The sequence below is a fragment of the Lepisosteus oculatus genome, chromosome 4 (genome assembly GCF_040954835.1).
Source record: "Lepisosteus oculatus isolate fLepOcu1 chromosome 4, fLepOcu1.hap2, whole genome shotgun sequence".
Classification (NCBI taxonomy): Eukaryota; Metazoa; Chordata; class Actinopteri; order Semionotiformes; family Lepisosteidae; genus Lepisosteus; species Lepisosteus oculatus.
In genome coordinates this window covers 42460789-42488699 of record NC_090699.1, presented here as the reverse complement: position 1 = coordinate 42488699, position 27911 = coordinate 42460789, and the positions used below count along the sequence as shown (strand labels likewise).

The following is a 27911-nucleotide window of genomic DNA, read 5'->3' as shown; positions in this document are numbered from 1 at the left end:
GAAAATTTTAATTGAAAATCAGACAGAAATCACACCCATCAAAAAATACCAGACAAAAAGATCACCTTTTTATATACAGTGCTATAAAAAAGTAAGTACACCCCATGAAAAGGTGTTTTTCAACATATTTGCATGTATGGATATTTGATCTTAATTTCAACAATATTGATAGATAAAGGTATTCTAATTTAATAAATAACAATGAAAATTATTCTTTGCAATAATTTATTCAACAAAACAAAAGTCAGAAAGGAAAAAATAAGTACACCCCCTTGCTTCAATAGCTGGTCCATTTGTAGATGATCTTTAAGACAGTGGAGTGACTGACTACAAAATGCTTGGAAATGGCTTTAAAACCCTTCCCAGACTCATAGGCATCGACAGTCTTTCTTCTGAGGGCTCTTTTGATCTTGGCATGATGTAGCCACACACCTCAATTGCTAAGACCAAACCAGACCACAGATTTCTGATGTTTACATAAAGCAGTGCCCTCCAAGTTACTCTCCAGTGATGTTCTAATCATTTGCACCTGTTTTGGTGCACCTAATTCTAATATTAGGCATTTGATGCAAAAATAAAGGTAGGGTGTACTAACTTTTTCCACACAAGGACATTTCTGTTGATTTAAATAGTATAGTCTCATCCGAAGGACGGCGCCTGTTTACAGTATAGTGACCCCATCACATGGACCACAGGGTAAGCGCCCCCTGCTGGCCCCACTAACACCTATTCCAGCAGCAACCTTAGTTTTTCCCAGGAGGTCTCTCATCCAGGTACTGACCAGGCTCACACCTGCTTAGCTTCAGTGGGTTGCCAGTTGTGAGTTGCAGGGTGATATGGCTGCTGGCTGGCTTAGCCAAACCTTCAATAAAATGAAGCCATATCTTATGTTGCATTTTTTCTTTGTTGATTATGTTATTTCTGACCAAGAATAAGATTCTTCAACAATGACCCTAACGACAGACAAAAAATGTTGTTGCGGTTCTGGAGTTTTCTCAAACTAAGACTGCCTACTTTCCCTGTACGGCAAGATTTTTTTTTTCCAAAAGTATTTTATAAAAGTATCCCTGCTTCCTATTACCTGTCATAAACAGATTCCTCATGTACTGTCTTCAAGTCCTATCAAAAAAGCACCACATTAATTAGGTAATTTTTATTAAATGAAAGCTTACAGGATTTGAATCCATCAATAATAAAAACAGTCTGGAGATATGATTGATGAAACAGCAACACAAATGTACCAGAAAAGAATGTGTCACACTTGAAAGCAAAATGTTAAACATAACTGCCGCAGCCCAATGGTATCCCAATACTGAGCTGTAACTAATGAAATGTAGCTATAAGAGAGTGCCATTTCTAAAACCCATAAACTTTATTGTTTCTTCCAAGGAAGTAATCATCATCATTAAAAGCCATCATTTCACCGGGCCCATTATTTTTTCATCTCTGAAAGATACACAAATTAATATCAGTGCAGCTCATGTTCTGTTTTTTTTTAATATGGCACAGACAAGAAAGCCTCATATCATCAGCCTCATATCACTGAATTTTAATTTGCTTTACAGGAATATAAAACATTTCAACATATCAAAAAATGTTCATACAATGCAGAATAGTATTTCCAGACTTAGGAGAAAATGTATAAAGTAAAATTATTCATATAAAAGATTTTAGTATACACTGCAAAAGCCTTGGTGTTTTGCATTGTTGTACTCTACTTATATTCTTGTTAAATTCAGAAACAATTCTAGAACAATCTTCTACTGGACTTTTAGCCATTTTCACAGTTAGCGCGGATAGATTTTATAGTACAGAAAGAAGCCTGTTAGCTATACAGATGTAAAGAGAGGAATGTTATTAATGATGAGGAACACCTGACAATGAACCATTTGGATTTGATTGGCTAAGGTAATGGATTAGCTACTGCAACACTTCATATTGGCAGTGCATAAAGTAGATTGTTCATCTATATCAATTCAACATAAATCATGAGACATTATGTCAAGTATTTTTAGAATACAAAGAGTTTGTCTTTCTATTTTTGTTATAGCATACAAAACACAGAAAGATGCAAATTGGATTAATTTCCAGATTCATCCAGGACTGAAAAGAACCTAAAGTCATCATCATCAGAATTTCAAAGTCATGACTTTGTTTCCCATGATATAATGCTGGTATATAATTTTAATAGGCTTAAATGTAAAAGCCTTTTTTAACAAAACCAATTTTTATTGAAAAAAAACAGTCTCAGAATCTTTGAAGATCATGATCTAAGCAGTTTCCAGGAAATTGAAATGCAATGATGCTATAAAGCCCTGAACACAAACCATATTTGAAATAAAGTACTGTCACATCAATCTTAAACAGTAGCCAGATAACATCTATGCTTCTCATACGCCACATATTATTTTCTTTCAGGATGAAAAAAAACAAACCAAAATGGTATTTTGTGGCAGAAGGCATTGAATCTCTCTGACAGCAAAGGTGTGCAGTGTTGCACACACTTTCTTATCTTTGTTGGCTTCCTTGAGCTCTGCACTGTATGAAGCAATCATTACTCTGTGCCCTTTCAAGAACTCTATCTAAATAAAGAGCACAAATATTACATATGTAGTTTGACCTTTTGTCTGAATTTCAGCAAAGTTTCACTTTCATATTAAGCCTGAAGAAAGCTTAATGTAAATATCTGCATTAGTCTACCAAAAAATGTAATACCTTGTTATGGTACCAGTTTTTAGGGAAAAATTGAAACACCCAGATGTTAAGAAAAGTGTAAGGTATTTTATTATTGCCATCAATAATAAAGCTAGCATTTTTATGACAGCTGTTTTAATCCCCAACTATCTGAATACATTAAAAAGTGTTGCAATCGTTAATTTATTCCTGCCACCATTTATTCAACAAATCAGTCACATATAAGTCAGAAACTTAATAAAACTTAAAAAAAGAAGCAAATCAAGAATCCCAAAATCCTTATTCAACAAACTTATCTTTCTTTGCTAGGATAATTTTCCTATCTTGGCATTACAGCAAATCACATGGAAGTCCACTAAAAAGTTCAAAGCTTTCTTTGGGAGTGTTTTAGGTAGAAAATACTATGCTGCAGTAATCACAATACCTCCCATCCTGAAGGAACACTTCTATTTACAAGTGTGTAGATATACATTATAGTAGCTGGTAATGGACAACCAAGAAGTTGTTACCTGTATTTATATTACAATATATTTTATGCATCTTTCAAACATTTAAAATGGGCTTCAAAGGATGAATTTTAGTAGAGTCCTCATTTTGATATGTAGAGATTCTTTCCATCATTAAATTATGTATTTCTGTCTCCTCTAATCTGAACAAATGCAGAGCAGAAATATTTTTCAGCTTAAGATGAAGTCTTTTAACTTCCTCTACAGTATATACAATCCATTCAGCATCAGCGGCATATTGTTAGGTAATACATGCCATTCACATTTTACTGAAACTATTTTGATATGCTCAATTGTCACAGAATTCAATACATCAATGGTTAAAATGGTACTGTATGCGATGATAATATTATAAACATTTACAAATATTTCCATTCATAAAAAATATATACACAGCTCTAGGACATGTCTCCCCTATTACTTTATATTTCACTAACCTTGATTTAAAAATGACCAATAATTCCACCATGTATTTTTCATTGTAGAAATTCTATTCTATACATTATATTAAATTTAGGTTCTGAAATGGACGAGCAAAGCTTCAATAAATCAGAGTCTATATGGCTTTGTAAACATGCAATGCTGTCTGTATGTAAACACTGACATGGTTAAATGCAGGACTATTACAGTATGTAGGGGTCTAAGTGTCTCATGTGCAAAAGGAGTCAAAAACAGAATAAAAATTCATTTTCTTCTGAGGTTGTCACTTTCTTTATTGCACAGGCTGGTGGTTATCAGATATAATTTCCAACTGTGGGAGTGTGTGGGAGCTGAAACAGTCTAATTTCAAGAACATAAAAGGAAATGTGTTTTTGCATTACAAAAAATATCCATTTGCAGCTGTCATAGGAGTGAGGTCTTTGTCTGGTGGCTGCACCCAGCATTTAAAGGGGTTCAACGTAGCCAAAGGGCTGTATTGTAACCCAAGAGGTTTTCTTTAGGAACTCCTTGTATGCAACACAACATCCTTGACACCTTGCTGCAGATGAATTCATTAGCAACGTTAAGATAAAAATGTCTATGTTGCAGAAAAAAAATCTCCCTGAATTTCCATTTTAATAGGAACACTATAAAGTGAACAATCCTATTAAAGTATGAGCACGCTTAGCAATTTCTCAGCGTTCTGCTACAGTAAATTAATCATCTCACAAATACTTCACAAAAGCAAACTTTTATTCAATGACCAAGGAGCACAATTCACTTATTGTGTTACTTCATGCAAAGGCTTAGTTTGTTTCAGAGGTTTCAAAAGAAAAACAGGGTACAGTTAGTAAAAAAAAATTCAAGTTGTAAAAGCGCCACACCAAATGTTCTAAATCGCTTTTAAAATGTTCAGTGAAAATTCTATATTGATTTTTCTCAAGGGAGACATATTGATTAAAAACTGGGAAAAACAAAAAATGAGCATGAAACATAATGAAAAATAAAACAGCATCTTTACAGAGAAAGGCTGTTCAATTGAAAATATGAAGACCTAGTCAATTTAAGAAACATAGAACCCACATAGGCACAGAAAAGATTAATTTTGTAGTTATAAGAATTTAATACAGAATTCAATTTAATACAGAACATATGTAATCTGCAAGATGTGACTACTCTACTAATTGATTTAAATAAAAACAAATTTGCACTTTTCAAAATCAGAGAAAACATTTCACTTTAATTAATTTAAAACAGTGAAATTACACAGAATTGCATATTGTAATTTGTATCATGTTTTGAAAATACATCTCTTACGCAGACAGTATGCTGCCATTGGAATTTTGCCTTCTTACTCTATTTCAGTTTAGAATGTGACTAGCCTGCTGTTGCTCTTGTATTAATGTATTAATGTTGAATAAGCTTCAGTACATTCAGATGTTTGAAATAGATACAGACTCAGACTGGATGCTGAGGTGAAATGGGCCTCACACCATCCTCACTGCTCTGACCTTTCCTGAAGTGAAAAGGACTACATTATCCTAGAACCCCTTCCCATTTACCCCGCAAAAATAACTTTAGTTTCAATAGGGTTTAAACACTTTAAACTTGCTTAAATTATCTTCAAGGCTTCTTCAGGGGTTTGGACAACCCCAAATCACTACAAAGCTAATTTTATACATACTGTAAATAAAACTGCATTTTTTCTTGGAACAATGGAACAATGCAAAGTAATAAAAGAAATTAGCTTGGCTATTGGATTGACAAGTGTTCGCAAATGCAGACTTTTTTGACAATATTTTTAAAGATTGGTCTAATTTAAAGCCCTTAGGTTGTAATTTACAGCTACAGAATCATCCTAGTGATTTGGTCCATGTGGTGGGCGACCCCCACCTCAGCAGCTGACTTTGAGTTGTGCCTGTCCAGAAAGAGTAGTAAGAAAAAGTTAAGTTGATGAACCTACAGTATAGTTATAAGGTATTAGCATTTACACTGATGAACAGTGGATCAACTGGCATGGTTTTGTGGGTTAGATGGAATTGGTAAAAGCTGAGTGTCTCACAGACTGATAAGTGGGTTTAAAGAAATACAGTGTCTTCTGAAAGTTTTGTGACAGAAAAGTCAAATAAAGTCAGGGAAACTATTTGATATCATGGATTTAACATGAAAAAGTCCAATATACTGTACTTGTTGTAACCCTTACAAGTAATAATCTTTCTGATAATGGAATGATGGAAATTAATGAGCCTCTGTCAACAGCAAGATCCTTTTTTATCCCTTCAAATCTAAAAATTAAAGCTGTTCTCAAATAAATAACAGTTCTAGCACACTTTAAAGCCCTCTCTATTTTACTAAGCCTTATCAAATAAAAATGAGTGCATTTATGCCATTTTCCCTAGCCCCTTTTTGATCTGGGGATGGTGAAATGCAGTACAATTATGTTTTATGAGAAGATTCTTGAAAAGCAATTTCACCGTATAACCATTGTTGAAAGCCTCTTTATACTGTAAGTCCCCTGAGGGGAAGAGAGGCTCATTTTTGAATCACCACCACAAGCTAACATGTTTAAGTCTAAATGATGTTAATTGCCACACTCTTTGCCATGCTGTAGGGCGATGTGACTAGTGTTTCTAATGCGAAAAGAAATGTCCATATCCATCCATAAGAGTATGAATTGGAAAGCAATACAACAGAATGTGACCAGCAATCTCACCGAGACCTAGCCTACATTGTTTAATCAGATTGCACTATGAATGACAGCTAAATAAATGCACTTTTCAGACAGTCATGCTCATTTCGGTTAAGCTGAATTTCAGACAGCTTATTCAAGCATATCTGAAATCAGCAAAAACAGACCGAACAAAGCTGTCTACATCAGTGCCATGTCTTAAGTGACGTATGAAAAAGTTCTCCCGTAAATAAAAAAAACTCCCCATTTTTTTCAGTTTATCGATGCTAATCCAGAAAGTTGATTTGTACGTTCTAAGAAAATGTAACAAATGACACTGAATGAGTTTGAAACCAAGAAAAATGCATGTCTGTGATTAACAATGTACAGGTATTTGTATACAGCATACCAAAACCCAATTAAAAACAGATTTATGTGGGTTTATTTACATTTACATTTTTATCAGGTAATTAAGGAGATAAATTGAGCTCTATTTCTGCAAAATGATAATGAAAAAGACTTCGCTAAAAACCTAGACCACAACAAACAACAACGGATGTATTTTTAAAAACAAAAAATAATACAAAAATACTGGTTTTTGATCTTTCAAATTATCTTTATCAAAAATATTGTGTACTTACATTACTGACATTACATGAAACAATCATGAAGATACAGTTAATAATATCCAACAGATATTTACATAAGAGAAAAACATTCTACTACTTGGCTTGGCCTGGTTCTGGTTTAATATTGCTGATACAAGAAGCAAACCCGGTAGAACTATTACAGCAAATGAATAGTATGAAGGTAAAGTAAGAAGGTTCAGTTTCACTGAGGAAGAACAGTAGAAATTAGTAAAATCAGAATGATTAATAAAATAAAATCAGGAATGAGATTCCTTTTTAAAAAAGAAGAGAATCTGAAGAGATTTGTTTTGTATCTCCCTTTATTACTACAATGAAGGAGGAACACGAATATTCTGTTAAACAGGTCCCTCAACGTGTCAGAGCACAAAGAAAACAAGACTGGAAGGTTGGACCAGAAAGGTTCTGGTGAAGACCTACAGTACAATGACATGGTTACCAGGGGAAAACAATGTTCTAAAATATTTTAAATATTCTACTTTTACCAGGAAGCATTTTTCTCTATAGGTTAAACATTGAAATTTAATCTTTGTTTCCTAAAGTAACAGGACATTTTTTGTGCTCCCTGCAACATTTGAAAATTAGGTAATGTCTTTTTTTCCCCAATCACATAAAGTTCTAAAAAAAAACAAATACTAGCAGACCGAGCTATTTTATCTGACTTATCCCCACTTTAACTCAATTTACTAGAATCTGGAATAAAAAAGACTAGACTTTAAATATGGTCACAGGTGGTTTTCTAAAAACTTGCATTAACTTTTCTGTGTCACATGCAGAAAACAGATTGATTCTCCTATGAAGTTCTTTACTTCTTAAGGGAGCAGCGCAGCTCACCCCATAATATCATAGACTCCCTGTTGAAGTCAACAGTTTTCTGTCCACTGGGAGACTCGGGCAGTAAATTGAGATAAGCTATTGACTTCCCTTACTCAGTACCATTAACACGACAGCTTCAATTATTTAGTATGCCTTGTACAGTACTTGCATTTGTCTGTGCATTAATCTAGGATAATGTGCCGCTTTCACTTAGAAAACATCATGATCCTGATATTTAGTTTCCAGCAACTGTTAAGTGGACAACAGCTGGTTAAAATAAAAATAAAAACTAGAAGGGTATGAACTTGGTATGTACAGTACCATGCCACCAAGCCAATTACAGTATATAAGCAGACGTATATAAGCTACAGCATCACAGGCATTTTTGTAAGTACTACAGCTACCAGGATCAGTTTGCAAGTTTTAAAATTTATTATATTTTATCTATCTGTGTACCTCCATGTACTGTATTACACATCCTAGCACAGCATAAAGGACAGGTTTGCAGAAATAAAGACGATACACAGTTATCTATGGATACACAGATGCTATGGAAATATTAGTTGAAATTCGGATCTCAAATGTGTCTGTTTGTATTGGACCAAGCGACTGCTCATGTACTGTATGCATTGCAAGGAATACCCAGATGCAGAACCCACTAAGAAAAAGTTTTTATCTATAAAGAAAATTGTACTTGTTTTTCTTCTACAATTGTATTTTACAAAAATAAGTGTTATGATTTTTTATAAATATGTATTTGTACTCTGTTGTTGCAGTTCCTATGCATATATACCTCAATTAAATCCCACTCTTCATTCTTCACATTTCATTTCTATTAATTTGTCTGTATACAAACATTTCTGCAGACACCTATGGATTTCCAGTGTTTTGGTTTCACTGATGCATTACGTGAGCTGAATAAAGTACTGGAATTTTACTGAATCCTATTATTGTATACAATAATAAATAAACATACTGTATATGATCTGTTTAATTGAATTTTAATTAAGATGTTCAAAGCATGCTTATACATCCAACAGTACGTACTGTAAGGATTAATATTCTGTACTGCTGGACATCACATTTTTGCAGTTCCACCTTAAAGTGCCTCCATGTTGCCTAGGCTAAATTTAGAAGACATGAGATAAAATGCTGGTTTATGGTATGCTTTTTAGAACCAATATAATGTGGAAGATGTGCCTAATATACTACTGCAAAGTAACAAAATGCAACTGTAACAAAAGTGAATTTATCCAAACAAAATTGTAAATATTACTCTGATATATACCTTGATATAATACTGATCTTGGCAACCTGCACAGTAGTTGGTTGGTACTGTATATATAGTATCTGAGAGTGTAAATTGTAATCAAACATCCTTTAGAGAAATATGCAGGCAAACAAAATCAGCTGAAATATTTGTAATAGGAATATCAAAAGAATTAGTTGTCAAACACAGGTCATCCTCCTGCAGTCCCTGTGACAGTACTATCCATCAAACAATCATGGAGTCATCAGCTCTATATGCTAAGTACAATACCATTGTGGATTGTTCACATCTGTATTTTTTATTTGTCCATTTCGACTTGTTTCCACATTAAATGACTTTAAAATGGCATACATAACCACATTCTCATAAAGCAACAGACTGATGAAAACATTGCAATAGAGGTGCTGCAAAAATCTTTTATGTTTTATAACAGTGATTTCAATAGGTGAACCGTAACATGAAAATTGTTACTGTAACTGAATATATATTTCCCCCAAAACAATACACCACATATTACTTGATTAATTTCCTTGAAGGTGCTGTAAATCTAGCCTTATTTCCTACGGAAGGAGAAATGCTAGCAATTGGTTTCCCAGTCTCCGAAAGGATGGGACACAAGCATTTCTCTAATAGCTGTGAGAGACACTACATGGACTGTAGCCTGGAGGACACACTACTACAGCAAAGAAGTGAAGCTGGCACCTTTAATGTGAGTTCATTAGGCTTCCTGGAATGGGAACAGTTCAATCTTCAAGTCAAATTTGTCAAAAGTTTTGAGAAAGTCAACCCAGCAGATTTCATCAGAATAAATGGTGAAACACGAACTAAGAAACTACGTGGAAATTATACAAAATGCATTTACACCCAAGAATAGGATGCACTTCTTCACAGTAATACAGCACAAAGACCAAAAGCTGTTTATTAGTGTTTTTTCTAATACAATGATCTTGGTGGGCCTCCTATTATCTTTTCTCTCCCAGATCCTTGGGGTTTCTGTTGTAAGAAATGCACTTCAAACAGTTTTAAACAATCTCAGACTTCTTTAACATATGGGAGCTCCAAGAGAGGCTCAGAGAAGCAGCAAAAACTAGAGGTTGACTCACATTCTACACAAACAGGACTTGTATTAAGCATGGGTCTGTTTAAACAGGACCACACGCTGAGGTTGATGCACTGGTCAGGGAGGACAACCCAACACAAATTTTCCCCCTATAGACCACTGAAAGGTGAAAAAAAGTAAAACATTGTCATCTGTCCTAAGCTTTCAGTGCCCAATTTAAAAGAAGATCAGGTCTTCTTCAACAATAGTTGAAGATGTTCAAGTAGTTTGGTTGTTTTTAGCCCTGTTATATGCTACCTTAACCACTTAAGCTCACTGACCTAAACTTTAGTTAATTCTTAAAAAACTAACAGCCCAAGAAGCATACATGGCTTTTGAGATAGTTGGATATCTATTTTACAGCTTATTCAGGGCTGTCGAAATGCAACATATGATATGAAGACAACCAAACAAGCTACTTATTTCTGGTATGGGTCATGGGAAACTGGAGCCTATCCAAAATACACATGGAACAAGATGATTTGGCACTAGACCACACCCTGTATACAGTCTAACACAGGGCTCATGTACATGCATGTACCTATGTAGAGAGGGAGACATTACTGCCCCTGTTCCTATACAAGGTGAGAAGAAATCCCAGCATCTTATGCTTGGTTATGTAAAATATGCACTTAACATTAATTTCTCATGCATTTTCTGATAAATGGTTTCTTGCTTCACATCAGCCTAGGGTATCACTTAATTTGTCTGTTGATAATAGATTGTTCAAAAAGGCTGTAGAACATTTTTGCAGATAGGGACAGTAATAGGAATACTTTGTAAGGGTGTGTATACTGTACATCCATAATAAGATAAGATCCTTATAACTTTAGAAATTTAAAGAGAACTGATTTATGTCTGTATACAACTGTTAGTGGCACAACACTTATTTCCCAATTAGTTAAAGGTGAGACAGATGGCTGAAAAACGACAATATCAAATGGATACTCTGAAAGGCTAAAAAGGCTTAAAAGATATTGATCTTCACCAGTTTGTTTAACCAAACTAACAAAGAACCCTTCAGTGCTTTTAGTCACTTCATAATGTTACACAGACAGGCCATTATCTCAGCACTAGTGTGCTACATGTAGTGTAAAAATGTCCTGGCAACAAATTTCAAAGTCCTTGGACTCCTGCAGAGAAACTGTGAACAGTGTTAAGCAAATTAATTACAGATAATTTATCTCAAAATATGGGCCTTCCAAGTAGCTCAAACAAAAAAGGCATTCATTCAGAGAGCAGGATGAGTTCTATAATCTAGATACCGCTAGCCTGGGTCTAGGTGACGTTAATAGCTGACTGTGACCAGGGCCAAATAGGAGTGTATAATTGGTAAAGCACTGCCAGGGCTAGGGTTTTCTTCAATGGGCAAAGGCTTTCTTACATTTCTGGCAAGCTGCAGTTCATTTTATTTTGTCGGGTGCCCGCTGGCCTGCAGTGATGTCCAAGAGATATGTGCTACAACTCCAGTCAGCACTAACTGTGCTGTCATTTGCAGTGGAATCGGCAGCGTGCCAAATGTCGAGCTTAGGCTGGGCACCGTGATTGTGGGTTCAAACCTGGGTCATGTCACTTACTGACTGTGACTGGTATTCCCCGAGCTGAGGTGCTCAGCTGGCAGAGTGTCTCCATGGGTGAGTGGCTGTGGTGGGATTAGTTGCAGAGGGGCTCTCTCTAAGGGTGTATAACTAGAGATTTCAAATTTGGTGGTTTAATAACCAAAAAATAATTACAATTCTAAATATAAAAGAAGATTTTGTACATCACTACACTGTATTTCTATAGATATATTTTATATTCATTTTTAAAGCATATTCATTTTATTCGAAACTGAAAAAACATAAGAGAAAAAAGTTCCCTTCCAGGATAGCTTTTTCTAAAGGCATATTGAAAGTTTTCTTTTGCATACAGCACAATGCTTTATCTATATAGCCCCTAGCAGGTTGGATATTTAGGGTATGTTCTTGAGGTTCAAGGCATGACAAAGGAAAGACATAAGAGATGACACCACCAAAACTTCTCGTTTTCTTGTGATTAAAAGTAATATAATTTATAGACCTATACAGAGAGCTCATGGGGGGAAAAAAAACTATACAAAAAATAAATGTATTGCTAGAGGTGCTACACAAGGTGTGGATGGTAAAAAAAATACATTCAGAAAAAAAAACTGCAGACACAGGGTATGAAATTCATTTGTTCAAGGATTTATTTTGTAAAATAAAATGCTTAAAGGACACAATTTGTGATTTTATTTCATGCTTGAATACCATTTTGGCAGAAAAAGATTTGTCTTGAAAAAAAAAATTCCCTTAAAGAAAACACTGACTGCTTGAACATACCCATTACTGCTTAACAGTCACAGAAACATCAAACCTGTTAACAAGTAATTATGCTCACAGCTCATCCTTTGAAAGGCAAGGACTAAATCCTGCAAATTTACATTTTTTTTTGAAGGTGCTGATAAACCAGAGCACAATAGATGCCATAATCAGCCTCAGGTTTTATTACAGATGTAATAAATTTTCTTTATCTCCTCAGTGGCCTTTTCATTATTCTCCTAGGAGTATTAAATCTGCTAGATTGGAAAATAAATACATGACATTAAAACATTAGATATGAAATTGATTCATTTCATTCTTTAAATAGCATTATGAAAGCACAGAAAGCAGTACATCAAAATGGGAGAGAGGCAATGGTGTTTGGGTGTGTTACAGATGTTTTCTGAAGCAGGTCCATCAGCTTTATGATCTTATTACTTATATTTATGCTGATGATTCAGCCCTCATTTAATTGCTCACATGGGTCATTCCAAAGCTGAGAAATTCAATATGCTATCAGTATGTGATTTAAAAGAAGAAAAAATAGTCATTTTTACCTTTTGGAAGAAAAACTGTAAGATGTTTCAACTAAATCTATTTTTGCTAGCTTGATCAGGGTAAATATAAGGAAAGAAAAAAAAAACAGATAAACTTCACTAACTTATTTATAAGAAACGACAATCAACAGAATCTTCCACCAGGCCTAAATTTAAGCTTCCAACAAACACTCTAGTTTCATTACTCCCTTGGCCCAAAACGTGTTAATATTTAATGATTCTGAACTTTTGTTAATGATTTTTCAGGAAACAACTGAAATCAATGTGTTAATTTGCAAACATTTTCACTAGGGCTTCTACATAAATATGAGTTCAAGAGCTTCTGCATCTAGCTTACTACTCTACAATTCATACAGTACGTGAAACATTAAATGCTACAGTTGATAAATGTGGATAAAAGCCACGGTATATACTTTCTGTTACAATATCCAGCTACCACATGAAATCCCTGCTGTCTACAAAGGGCCAAACATATAGTATTATAAATTGCTCAGTTCATGGAACACTGTGAGGTCTCTATGGCAAAACAGAATAGCAAGATCAGAAAGCAGTCACTGCAGTATATATACTGTACCATGAATATAGGAGTTTAATTCAATTCAATAAATTCATAATACCTCTCCACATACATAAGGTAACAATATTAGCATTGAAAACAATGAGGCAAAGAGAAATATATCTAATTACATATTGTATCAATCAAAAATGATCATACTGTTAGTATGTCCCTTTACTTTTATCCTAATTCTGAATATACCCATCCATCCATTTTCTAAACACTTCATCCACTGCAGGGTAGCTTGCCAGAGCCTATCCCAGAAAGCAACAGGCATAAGGCAGGATACATCCTGGACAGGACAAAGTTCATTGCATTACAGTGCACTCATTTACGCCAGGGCCAGTTTTCCCAGAAGCCAGTTAACCTACCAGTATGTCTTTTGGTTGTAGGAGGAAACCCGGAGCATATGAAGGAAACCCGCCCATGCAAACATGAGAAGAACATATAGTACAAACTCCAAGGAGATACTGAATAAAGATATAGATTTATACAGAGCATGGCTAGCAATACTGGAGTTAGAAAAAAATACACATACAGTGCTGTACAACTAGTTAAGAATAACTATTACTTTTTAACTAGCAGGTAAAAAATGAATGAGCAGAATTCATTTGTACTTTTCTGCACAATTCTCCTCCTTTGCCTTTTTGACAGGTTGGAGCAGCGGTCTGTCCACTCTCAGCCTTCTCCAAGTACAAACAGCACCGCTGATTGCATTGCCAACAACAGCACCGCAAGGTCATTCTGTGGAACTTTAAATCATTTCAGAATAATTGAGCTCTGCGTCTCTCTCTAGAAACAATAGTTACTGTTATTTGCTCCAGCTGGGTTCAATATTCAAGCCAAATTAAAGAGCTTTAGCGGCAGAACCACCAGAGACCAGGAACTGACAATAAGCTGTTTGAGACCTCATCAGTCTCTCACTGACAGCTGGATGACACAGATAGGCACAAGGTCTTGGGAAAAAGCACGTGGACAGACTTTTTATCAGCTCTGAAAGTGCTACAATATGCATGAACAAAGTCCCCTTAGAAAGCACCACTGACTACATTGAAATGCATTTTACAGTTAATACTTTGGAAGTCCACAGTCAAGGTTTTGCTTTTAGTTTTTTTTTTCTTCTTTGAGGGCATGATTGCAGGGCTGCCTCTCTGACAAGACCTGTCTGGCTCTCGCGCCACAATATGCTACTCTGTCTCCAGGCTGCATGATGGAAACTTATTTAGGAAATAGTGATGACAACACTGGGGCTTACAGCTATCATCTGCAAAGACAAATGCCTTGGGACTTTCAATGTCAACAAAGCCAATGAAATCTAAGTTTTACATCTTCGCGTTGACACCTTCATCAGCAAAGAACACACCATGCTGTGCATGTCTGTCAGTAACATTACACATTTGTATGTATCACCAAAGCACATCTGTTTTAGTTCTAATCTTTTTCTTGCTTCAGTCAAAACCAGGGTCCACTGGTATTTTACAGCAAGGTCTAAACCTCCTTCTGCCATCTACTATATGCTATGCATTTTATTATTAGAACAGGAGTGTTTTATTCCTGACCAAAGAGTTTCTTTGAAAGTTTCAATGATTAAAGAGAATCTATACTTTTTAGTATAACCCTCCATTTGGTTGTGTTATTAAATTCTTCTTTTCCTCAAATAGTAAAGTAAATAGTAAACTGTTAGAGTAAGTCTGCTTCTAGTCTACAGTATATTAATGCAATGGGTTAGAAAACACCTAACATACTACTTAATTTTGCTGATGTTTTCATAAACAAAACTGGTACTGCTACACTTAATCCTAGAGCATAACCAGAAAAGATTATTTAAATCTAAACAAGAAAAAAAAAACAATTCCTTTAAGAGTACTGCTGTCTTGATGTCAGAAATATAGAGTAGGAGAGGTTCTTGTTTTTATATGAGAACAACATGCCAATACTACTTCATTATTACTTATTAATGGAAGCACATTTTTATTTGCAATGGTGACTATTGGATTTTGGACACAATTCTGCTGTTTAGAGGAAATATTATCTTATTGCATTTTAATTTGGAATTGACATTTATTAATAGGTGGATTTATGGCTATTACTCCTGTATTGGACTGGGTGAAAAAGGAGCTGCACACATTCCTCCAGCATGCCCACCTACTATATCAGATCTGTTTTTATCTTTTGACGTGCAACTCCACAGTGCCTTACAGGTGAGGAAGGGCTGACTGGAGGAGCAGCACATCTCTGGGCTGAAGCCCCCACAAGTTAGTAGATGACTTTGTGTGGCTACTTGGGGAATGACTTAGGCGTGAACCAGTGTTGTCTGGACTACAAGGCACAAAAAAGAATGAAGTAATTAAAAACTTAAATGTAAATGCCAGGATTGTTAGGAAATGCTAGATGTCCTCAAAGGGAATGATAAAGTCAACCTTGAAGATGGACGTCTTCAGAATCAGCAGGGAAGCATGAAGCACAAGTGGAAAGTGCAGGGAAGTGCATTTTTAAACCCAAAACATGAGGTATATCTTTACACACCATGTTGTGGGAGTTGGGAACAAGCTACTCAGTCATGTTACAAGAAATGGCTCGATGAGACTCAGATCTTTAAATCAATTATCGGTTTGCACATAAAAGAGCTTGATGTGACAATTGGTCTCTTCTCACTGCTAACTTTACTTGTTTTTACACTACACTGGCCACTCAACAGCACCTAAGTACTTTTAAATACTTATGAAAAAGTACTTAGAAACTGCTGAAAAACAATTTAGAACAATCAAGAAAAAAAACCCATCAGACCAAACAGTGCAATGACGATTAGATGATCTAATTAAAATAACTGCAATTTCCAAGTTATTACATTTCAGCAGATCTTTTTAAAGTACTTTTTTCTGTTTATTAAAGTAAATATTCTGTATGTTTCCTTGTATTTTATGTATTATATAATGATTTTAAGAGACTTAGACATAACTGGAAAACGACAAATATAACTGAATCGTTACAGATACTTTGAAATCAGCTATTTAAAAACTACTCTCAGGGCAATGTCTAAAATTCTTACATAAGACTCTTCCTTTAATAAACGCGATATTGTGAATGTATACTGACAGAGGCTGAACTAACCTCCAACACTACTGGAACAGAACTACCCATCAAAAGGTAAGGTTTGTAGTCAATACTCTTCTTTGTGTAGTGTCTGCTACACAGTGTAATAATACTGCCTTAAGCGTTGTCAGTAATTATCACTGTTTATCGGATTTTGTCATTCAATATATAAAGGTTGTTTCCTTTTCTTAAACTTGTATATCATTGTGAGTAATAACAATTAATGCAGCCCATGTATAGGAAAACAAAAGCTCTTCTTGGGTTCTTTCTGCATGTGACAAATTTGCTATGAAAACAAAATCTTTGAAAAAAATAAAGCGCACCTAAAACATGGAATTTAGTAATTCTGTCAGTTGGGTTCCAGATTATGGTCCTGTTTCTTAAAAAAATAGTATAAACTTTTGATATCAGCTTACCCAGACACGAATAAGGCTTATGAGGAATGTAATCCAGTTTAACAGGTAAGACAAAATTCCTAAACCAGCACAAGATGAAGTAGAATTTATTGACTCCTATCTTTTAATATTGTTTGGTCTAACCACTACATTGAACATGGCTTTTTCATTCACTAACTACACCTTTTTAAATTACTTTATGAAGCACTTAACATCCAAAAGCATTCCAGTCTCAGTTACAAGGTACTACTGTTCACAGTTAAGCTCTACACCAATCGATAAATAAATGTTTTATACAACTTGTATATCTGAACATCTGTTCTGTTGATACACAAGGCCAAAGACACAGCACAGTACAAAGTACAATAACGGCTGCAGAACTGCATGAGGTTTCAAGTAAAAACAAATTCAAGGTAGAGACATTCATGCCTTGAACAAAAAAATGTCAAACATGTAAAATGGTCTTAACTCGACTCCTGTACAGCAAACTTGCCCTAGTTGTAAAGCAATACAGTGCTGTTGATGTTATACTTAATTTAAACCTGTAACTGCTTGCAAGCTAATAATGTATTTTATTCCTTTATATCTTTAGAAGGAGCATGGGTGAATGCTAGGGTTTCAGTTTGTAGAATGAAAACAGACCTTAAGAGAAGCTTTTAAAATATAAAAACAAAGTTAATTTAATTTAAACAGCATATCAATCAATTTTTGTGCAGATGAAGGTACTGTATGAAATGACTATCTCAAACACACTACACACAGTTCAGCAGAAGCGTCCAAATTAAATCATTCGACCAAAACTCCTGCTCACTGTCCAAATCATGCATGAATTTCCGTGATGACTCTATTCAACCAAATATTAAAACATTCCTCTGCTATTTATTATGCAATTATGCTAAATTGGTTTTGTAAAGCAACAACAGATGTTGCTTAATTAACCTTTATGAGAAGAAATCGTTTTTTTCACCTTCAGCTGTTTTTATCTTTTTATATATTTGCATTAAAAAAATATCCACTTGATCATCCCAGTAAGTAACATTCCGCACATATGAAAATTGTCATCTTACTCATTTTATCTTAAGGACGTCTTTCAGGAAATACTTGAAGAGCTTCGCTGGGAAAATTCAGTTATGATTTGTTGAGAATTGGTGTGTGGTATATAAATCATCAAAGTACAGATGTGTTTTTATATTAGGGAATACATCTTCACATTAGGACTCGGTTACTCCTGTTTAATATACTCTGTAATATGACATAATATGGAAGTAGGGTGATTAAAATTGATATGATTTGATAAAATGGTCATGTAATGTGCCCTAAAGTGCACCATAAGATACTGTATATAAGGATTATTATCTAATTAATTCTAAGACCAATCTCTTTTTCCTGTCCTACTGTGCTTCTGGACTGGTTTGATGGGACAGTAGTCATGTGGTGCTCTACAAGTCCCACTCGAAAGGTGGAAATACTGGAGTTGTACTAAAAGCATGAACATGAAACTCTGATCGCAAACAAAAAGGTACAGATACACATACAGTACAGTCATCTGTCCTGTTCACAAAACTGTACCATGAAATCTAGAGGAATGGACTATGATACACACACCTGCAGCCATGGGTATGTTTCCATTTACAAAAAAAGCTGTAGCACTTTTATCACCAACATGTGTATAATATTATGATTGAGGGTTGAATGGTTCCTGAATGTTCTTTGAGTAAGAGCCATGCAGTAAGGTCACAGCAAAATCTCTTCTCTGGGATAAGTCACCACTGAGAAATAACCACTACTTGGGATTGAGAGCATTACAACAATTATTTTGATTTAACTTTCAACAACTCTGTGAAAATTGTTATAAAATGGACTGAAATCATTAAAAAACAGTCAAACACAGCAGATGTCTGAGAAATCCATTCTGTTGTCACAATTCTGTCTTCTATAGCACATGCTGCAGACATCTAAGCGTTAAAAAGAATATTTACTAAATCTGGCTGAACTCTAAAATTATAATTAGAGTTCAGATTTTACTGCAAAGCGTGCCCCTTAAAATGAATGACCTTGAAATGTATGACTTTGATCTGTAGTGGATAAATAAGAAATAAGTGCACCAGTAATTACACACAGTTTTTAAAGCCGGAAAAATACTAACTTTGCACGTAGATTATAACAGTTCACATGGTAGGCATTGCACCAAATATACAGATCTGGTTAGTGAACTCTGTGCATCTACTCCATCCTCTCAAGGATAATGTGGAAATACTAGAAAATGAATGAACTTTTGGAATTAATCTTATGATTAAAACAGGCCGTTGCATAAACATTAGAACCAATGTTAGATTTTAAAAATATGCAGCCTCCCCGAAGGCTTTGGTAGCATAATGACAAGAATAAAAAAAAAAGTTCAAATCAGATGCTGCTTTTTGTAATGTTGTTTTCAGTTGTTGTGAGGAAAATAAGGCTTTTGATTTTACAAATATACTCTTCATCTTTTCATGCAGTGGTCAGATGTCCTGCAATGTCGGCAGGCTGATTGTGAAGAGTGTGCTTTTTCTATTTCTTACTTGCAAAGGACCTTTGCTCATGGAGCAGCTTTGTTAAGAGAGCAAAAAAGCAGCAAGCACTTGTAGTTCTAAAAGAATGGTTTTATAAAATATTCAACAATTAATATGCAAAACAAGAGAAAACCAATACATTCAGATGGGTAATTTAACAGGAGAGATAGAAATATGTCACGCAGTCTGAAGGGTAAAGAGATGAGTGGCTGCTATTTTCTTGTCACACCTGTATTTAAAAGGCTGCTGTCTGTGTCTTTGCTTTAAAGGGCCATAAGGCAAGCTGAGTGCCCCTCTGGTTTAAACTAATGGATTCTCAAGTGACTCTTGCTGCAGCGCTTGTAGTACAATTAAGCTCCACAGCTAACAAACAGCATAACACATGTACCCAGGACTTGTCAGCTGCAGGTAAAACCCTTTGCCTGCTTTGCAGAGCATACAGTATGTAAATGAGGTCTCTTATATAAATATGCAAATAGAGGCAATGCAGTCTTTGGCGTGTCTGTACCCACCTCTAACGGTCCTCGCAGAAGGTCTGATTGTTCACCTCCTACTTCCAGAGCCACATCTACAGAAGCAAAAGGACGGCTGGCCATCTGCTGCCTCTCCCTCATGAGTTGCTGTTCAAGGGGAAGCAAAAAAAAAGGAAAACTTAATTAATGAGGAAATAGACTAGAATGCCATTGTCACATAAAGTTCTGTCACTCAGCATGATTACTTATTATCATATGCTCTGAAAATCCTCTGTGAAAATCTTAAGTCCCCTGTCTGTATTAAATTTTAGAGCAGAGAGAAACAGTCATGGACAGATGAGTTCTAATTTCTGTGCAGTTTTGAGTCTTATTTAGGACTGGGAAAAGAAGACACTGGACATTTAAGGCACAGCAACTGATTTTGTTCATGGTTTATAGTAGAAAAAAGCCTTTTGCATGGTTTTTGATGTGCATGTTTTAAGCCAATAAAGATTCCAGACAAATATCTTCAAACCTTCTTGTCTCCAGGGTTTCTTTTTTCTCTCTCTCAATATTGTTGTAACTAAATAAGGTTCCCTAAGGTGAAACAGCCTCCATTTTATACTCCAGATCTAAAACATCTACTCTTTGATACACTATGTGCATTTCTGGTCAAAATCTGAAATATAAAAAGCAAAGGCTTTTATTGTATTTACTTTATAGCACCAACATGTTAGCTTCCTTCCCTTCACTCTAACAAAAGCTGATGTAATTATTATTGATAAGTTTTATAAGCCCCTGCATAAACAGAAAGGTACTATACAAACATGTACTGATGCTCTGAGCATTGGTGTAAGAACAGAGAGCGCCAATTATTAAAATATTTAAGATTATTTTTTCTTATTGCTATTTTCCACAGAAGCTTCACTGCTTAGTCCTATTTTAGCTGCTGTGTTTTATGACATCCATTCCACCTCCAGGTACTACAAGGACAACATGATATAGATCCACTGTGTATAAGCAGATCATAAAATGGTTAATTAATTTCTAACTGCGGTAAACAACTTCAGCATAGGCAGTGCAATGGCAGTTTACTATTGCGATTTGTCTACTGCATAAACTAGGCAATTCGCACTCCATAGGATCATCCACTTGACATTAGGCAACTTATCTCTGGTTCTTTAGAAGACTGCTGTCACTTTTACAATCCTCCATCTACAGGTGAGCAACTCTGTTTCAAGATGGAGAAATAAAATCTAATTGTTTCCATTAAATGGCAAGTTTCATCACACTTATCCAGGGTTTATAGGGCTTTTGTGGCACGAAAGAAGACAACAGCCTCTCTTTCCAACAGGTTCAGCACAGAGAGGGGTATCTAGCAAACAAATCAAGCAAAACGTTTTTTTTAAATCAAGTGACAGGCCTTAACTCTAAGGGCTCTAATCAGGACCCTCACAGAAACTCTAGCTAGAAAAGCTGTACAGCTGACATTAGTTATTTAAATTTTATTTTTAACCATTGCAAGCAAAACAGAAGAAAGAGCTGACAATCTGTCACTTGTATTTTATTTCAGGTCTGTCTAAAGCCAGCTATAAAAGGGATATAAGAGGGTGCTGAAATTAGAAGCATACATTCTTAATAGATGGTGTTGGGTGATCAGGAATATGCTTTGAAATTCCATTCTCTGTTACATTAACACTTTGCCACACATGGCTTCAAATGAGAATAGTGGTGCTAAAGTTGGATAACCCTGAAGCACAAAAAATAGCACATGTATGGTATACAGTACTATGACAGGGTTGTGTCACAGGCTATACTGTGCTGCATATACTATACTAGAGCTACAGTGCTGCTGAAAGCATAATGCTTTTGGTCAGACTTTAAAAATGATCAGGTTTAAAGGAATGCTTTAATAATCTATTCAAAGTAGATGTCTAAATTGGCAAAATAATTCCACAAGTACTGTATGTCTAAAACAGAAGGTAGGATATAAGAAATACAAAAGATTAGATTTTTGTATACAACATTAGGAAAGGCCAGCAGTACAAACTACTCTGGTTTTTCAAGTGCTTGAAAATCGTATGGAGAGAAACTTGAACTTTCTGATTCCAGAAAAAATAAAGACTTCCAGTATTTTTGCACTAAGCTACTGTATATGCCATCCATGAGATCTGTATTCAAGTCGAAATGTCTACATTCCAGTATCTTCTGGTGGATACCAGATGATACATTTGTGGGGGGGTTTAAATTGTGAATTATTCAACTGATGAAACTTAAACCAAGCTTTGCAACAGAATGCAGGTTAAAAGTGAGAGGAGACAATCTTTACTTGTATCTTATTGATCAGATGTTTTAATATAGCCATTTCTCTCTAATTTATCATAACCAAGAAATAAGACAATTAACTGATACAGTAAATGGTGTGTCCAGCAAGGTCAATGCTGGAATGATTTTATAAGTAAATGTTTTATGGATTGTAATTGAGTGTTTGTTGTTCATATTGTATGTTGAAGTCATCTACAATCGCTGAAGCAGTGTTTTTGCTCACCTCAGTACTTGACAGTAGTGTGGACACTCACAATGAAAAGGAGCCAAACGTGTGTAGCCTTTTGTGTTATTTACCTAACCTTACTCAAGACTTGCATTTGTAGATTTCTCCTTAAAAGATTTCCATAAAAAGATTTCTCCTTTTGATATTAGGGGGAGTACCTAAAACGGATTGCCTCTCGTCTCCCATATTCTCAAAATTAAACCAAGAGCTGCTGCTTTCTGGTCAGGGAAAAAGTTTCTTCCAAACTTCAGAATCATAAAAGCCAACAGGAATCCCACACTGACTCACATGTCTGCCTGTTATTTATGTTTAAAAGCCCTTGTGAATACAAAACTCAGTTTGCTCTTGTTTCTCCCCACTAAAGAATTAATTTACTGAAGAAGAATTTTAGAGTGTGTGTGTCTGGAATCAATATTAAGCTGGAGATTTGATTATGCTCCATACTGTGCAATGTACTGCCTAAATGTTTTAGCAGGATCTAATCCGGCTAATTTTTCCCCTTAATGTGCTAGCAGCTAATCTTGAAACAGTAAAGTATGTTTCTGACAAATGCATGTTTAAAGCTTTCCAGAGAGCTTTGAAAGACTCCCCCTTAGGTACAGCAGGCTTGTAGCCTGGCTCCTCTCTTTGGCTGAGGAAATCCTCTGAGCCAAACAGGATTACTGCTTTATGAGCCATGCGGGGCTTAATATTGATGGCCAAAGCAAATTGCATGCTGAGTTGAAACGGTGTGAATGCAGACAGGGAGATCATTAATTTTTTTAATAATGAGAGATTAAGATACAAAAATTGGAGAATCTAACTCTCAACATTCAGCCACATGAAAAGACTTGAATGTGTATTCCTTCATTTCTGTTCCCAAAAAATGGGATTTAGGATTGACATATTAAAAGAAATCTAATAGTTTAATTAAAACATTAATGATTTAGAAGAAACATGACATACTGTACAGCACAAAATCTCTTATACACTCCAGTATCAACTTTAGAGAGGGGGCATTAATATTTAACTATCAATACATCTATTTTCACGTATCATTTCTACTTAATTGTGCTGTGTTTTCAGATGTTCTTGCTTTAAATAATTCCTGTTGTTAAAACATTCCACATGCTCTGTGCATGACATTTGTGAATCCTTCACTCCTTTAAACCTTTGGCCAGTGTGAAGTTCTAGATCTTAGCAGGGTAATGGCAGACAAAAAAAATCTGAACTAGAAAAAACAGAACAGGAGATTCAAAATAAAATAAAAACATTTGCGACATTTTAACAGTCAATCGTCTCTGCCTGGTTCCACTACAATCACTTCCTTCATTTGCAGCTTTCCAGGGAAATAATACGAGGGTGTAGATTTAACTGAAGGAGAAATGAATGACACATTTAATAAATTGCTGCATATCAGGAGAAGAATAATAATAAAAATATCACAATGAAAGCCTTCAAAGGTGTCTACATTAACAATATAAATCTGGATGATGCCACTCTACACAGTTCCAAAAATGATACTGTAAATGCAATCATTATCCAATGAAAGTATGTCCTAGATAATACTATATTAGGTAATCCTAATCAAAAGACAAAATACGATTTAAGATGCATAAGACCATTTTTTTTTGTAAAAACCAAAAGTAAATAGATGATTTTGTTCCATCTTGATACATACAGTATAAAAGATCTCCTGCAGCAATTGTAATGTGACAAGTTGTGAGCAGCTGATGAATTGTGTCCAATTGCATTTTTCGCCTTTTTTTAATTAGATTGCATATTTAGTTTACACTGCCAGGGGTAAATCAATATCTTAATATGCTATGCCAAAGCTAATGTAGATTCCAGTTCAATTTATAATCTTCCTAAATGGACACACTTAGCTTTAATTGTTTTACAAAAGAGACGATAAAGTTTTTATTATTTCTCTAGGTGGAGCTAATTCAATATGGATGTGGTGTCAACGAAAACTTGTTTTTTACTCTGCAGGCCACAAGTAACAAATATTCAGAGAAAAGAACAGAAAATCCAAATGTTTTGCACCCATAGCTTTTATGCAAATCCAAGTTCAATATAATACAGAATATATATAATAAAAATCTTTCTGACTATGCATTTCATACAGGCATTTTTTCCAGCTTGTTACTCCTCGGGAAAAAAAAACAGTTTAGTAAAAAACACTTGCAGCTGTCAAACTTAAACAAAATGGTTCTGTGGCCTTAATGAACTGAAACAGCTACAGTACTGCCTCTACTAACGAAAGCAAGTGGGGTCCTATTTAAATGCTGAGATGAGTCTCCAGTGGTTTGGATTCAATACTGATGAGGAGTCTAAAAAGGCTAATTTGAAAGGGGGGAAAAGAACATAACGAGCTGTATTTAATGAAGGTAACAAGCAGCAGGGATCGTCCTTTATCAGTGAAACATTTCATAAATGAACATCCCAGGTTATGTCTACGAATATCACCCTGTAGGAATACAGCGGGTAACAAAAACAAAAGTACAATTTAATGTCTGGTGTTCAACTGCGCCCTGCTGCTTGATAACAATCCAAGTATAACGTGTTCTCCAGATTTATAGCAACCCTTTCTTCAGAGTGTGAATATATATTGCATTATACTTCCACACATACAAATTTGTCCTTCATACTGTAGGTCAACTTGTTCAATCACGGCGCTTTGCATTGAAAATGACAATCTGCATGCAATTCTTTTCACTTATGACGAACAAAAGAATCATTTTAATTGTACTTTAATTAATGCAGCTCAAGTTATGATGAGCAATTTCATTTGAATTGGGCATTTACTATCCTATTAAGCTGAACAGTTCAGTTCAGATAAGCCTTGGTTTGCTGTGATAGAATTGTAATTGTTTTTAAATTAAGGATTTTTAAATAATTTAATTTTTAACGTAGGGAATAAGAAACACATTGTTAATACCCAAGATGAATTTCAACACAATACATCAAGTATAATACTATAATGTTGGGGAATTGGCCCATGACTACATTTCTTTTTAGAGTTTTATTAATTTGATAATCCATTTACAATGGCCAACTTGCTACTGAGCAGAAACTTGGGGGTTCCTAAAGGAAAGGTTAATATCACCATAATATACTAGCAGTATGCATTGCCTATTTTCTCTTATTTCTCCATTTTAAATTAATTATCGAAAAGCTGCTTTCTTTATATAAATCGTAAAGAATTGACAGAAATGGCACTTCTATTAGTTGCCTTTTATGCAAGAACAACTACTTTCTACAACTTTATATAAGAACATGAGCAATTTTATTACTAGAAAAGATTTTACATGAAACCATTCATCAGTGGACAACTAGAGTATATGGCAGGACAGCTGAAACTCTCCACAAAAATGTTTAAGCCATTGTGCCTGTTAGACTTGGCTACATTTGGAAGCGAGTAACTGATGAATGGATCTCATTGAGCTATTTCTTGATGAAACCAATGACATCAGCTTCAAAACCACGGTTAGGCCAGTGAAAGTAACCAAAAAAGCAAGACTGTAGATGACTGGATATAGTGTTATTAAGTCAATGACACTATATCATCCACAACTTTCCACTACAATCCAGTTTCATTGTTAAACAGTGAAGATGCACCAGCCCTTACCAGCAGTTTTTAACAGCAGATATATTGTAAATAAAGTAAATAAATCTTAGGAATTGGCTTTCCCACCTAACCTCCCTACCCTCTCACATGCCCTTATACTTCAAGTGAGGCTGATTGCTAATTTTTGCTGGGGAAGGCCCCTTAGACTAACGGGGAAAAGCAAGAGTTTACACTGATAAGTCGCTTCTCAAACAAGGCCACATGAAAGACAAATCACCAGTGATGAGAGAGATGATCACCTGAACCATGGGCGTCTGACTAACCAGCCAAAAAGAAAGCTGAACAAAATTAGGCCAAAATATTCTAAGAAAAGGAGGCATGGCAACTGAATGCAACTGAGTGTTTACTATTGCTCAGGTATTGTACTGGACTGAAAACAATCGAGACTCACGAAAAAAAAATAAGAACAAAAATCATGATGGCAGCCGTCATAATTAATAAAACCATACTTAATGTATATCCATTGCTTTAACTAAATCACAAGTGCAGTCATTAGAAATGCTCACAACAACCAAAGCTGCACTTTTTAAAAATAGGTGTTACATGTGTAAGTGAATGCTTTCTTAAATGACTATTAATTGAGGAAATTTATATTTAAAGCTTGTGTCTTAACATTGTTCCTATATGTGCAAAACATCAAAGTCAGTGTATGTCTTTTTTAAAATGATTAAATTAGTTGCTACAAATTTACTGAAGTAAATTTGAAGAAGCCACACATTTTGCTTTCCTTTAAAACCATTCTTCATCAGCACAAAAACTCCACTAGGCTAGATTTTCAAAGATTTTCTTTTAGCAGATGTAATTGTGGACTTTGTATTTTGCTGAAATTGTTGACAAAAACTTAACCCTACTAAATTATTTTTTGATGCAGCTCTGTAGAAAGGAAGCAGGGAGCAAGCATCAAATTACCATTAGAACCAATCTTTCACAGGTACAGGAAAGAGTTGCACATATCTGCTATATCCTGCACCTCAGGAAGGAATTTTCAGCTACAAAGAACACTTACAGTATGCGGCACAGAGAAAAGCATCCAATCAAGGACCTGTTTGGAAAGAAAGTATCCCCGCTTGTTTTTCAGTACAACACTGTCCTAATACAAACAGGTCATGAAATGTACAAATAAGCATATAAAAAGGAACTGTATAAAGAAGACACTGCTATTCTAGCAATGCCTTCTGGTTGAAACTATTATATTTTCAATTTTCACATATTTCTAAACTCACAAGTGCTAATGATGCCTAATTAACATCAAGCTTTTCAACACCTGATACCTCAGTAACTTTTATCCTGCAACATCAAAAGGTGCAGTCTTTATTAAAATAAACAGCTTTATTTCCCAGTTGATATGGGAAAATCCTAGTCAGACCATCTTTTAAATGCATCAACCATTATGTGATTAAGGTGGCTTATACAGGGGAGGGTTAATACCAGCCTTTTGCCACATCAAGGTGTTCAGTATCAAAGTGACAAATGGAAATCAAAAGATGCTGACATTTTAAGATTCAGGATGCCTGCTGGGAGAGGGAAAGCGGACCGATTTAGAGTTAATCAATTACATCAGATCAAATTAGCTCCTATCATTGGCCTGGCTCAACAGCTTTCATCTATCCTCATTTATGCAGGGAAGGACGGCCAAGCTAGTACAATGGCAAGCCAGAAAAGGCTAGAAGTAGCTCCATGCATTTATTTGAAATAGAAAATGGAATTTTC

General features: G+C 35.1%; 1 protein-coding gene across 1 annotated transcript in view; it reads right to left on the bottom strand.

The window, feature by feature from the left end:
* The window catches only part of atrnl1b (attractin-like 1b), a 422410-nt gene that overhangs the window by 53684 nt on the left and 340815 nt on the right, over nt 1-27911 (bottom strand). Inside the window, exon 27 of the mRNA XM_006630935.3 lies at nt 20101-20208. Coding sequence (XP_006630998.1) covers nt 20101-20208 — 108 coding nt within the window. The remainder of the gene's footprint in view (nt 1-20100; nt 20209-27911) is intronic.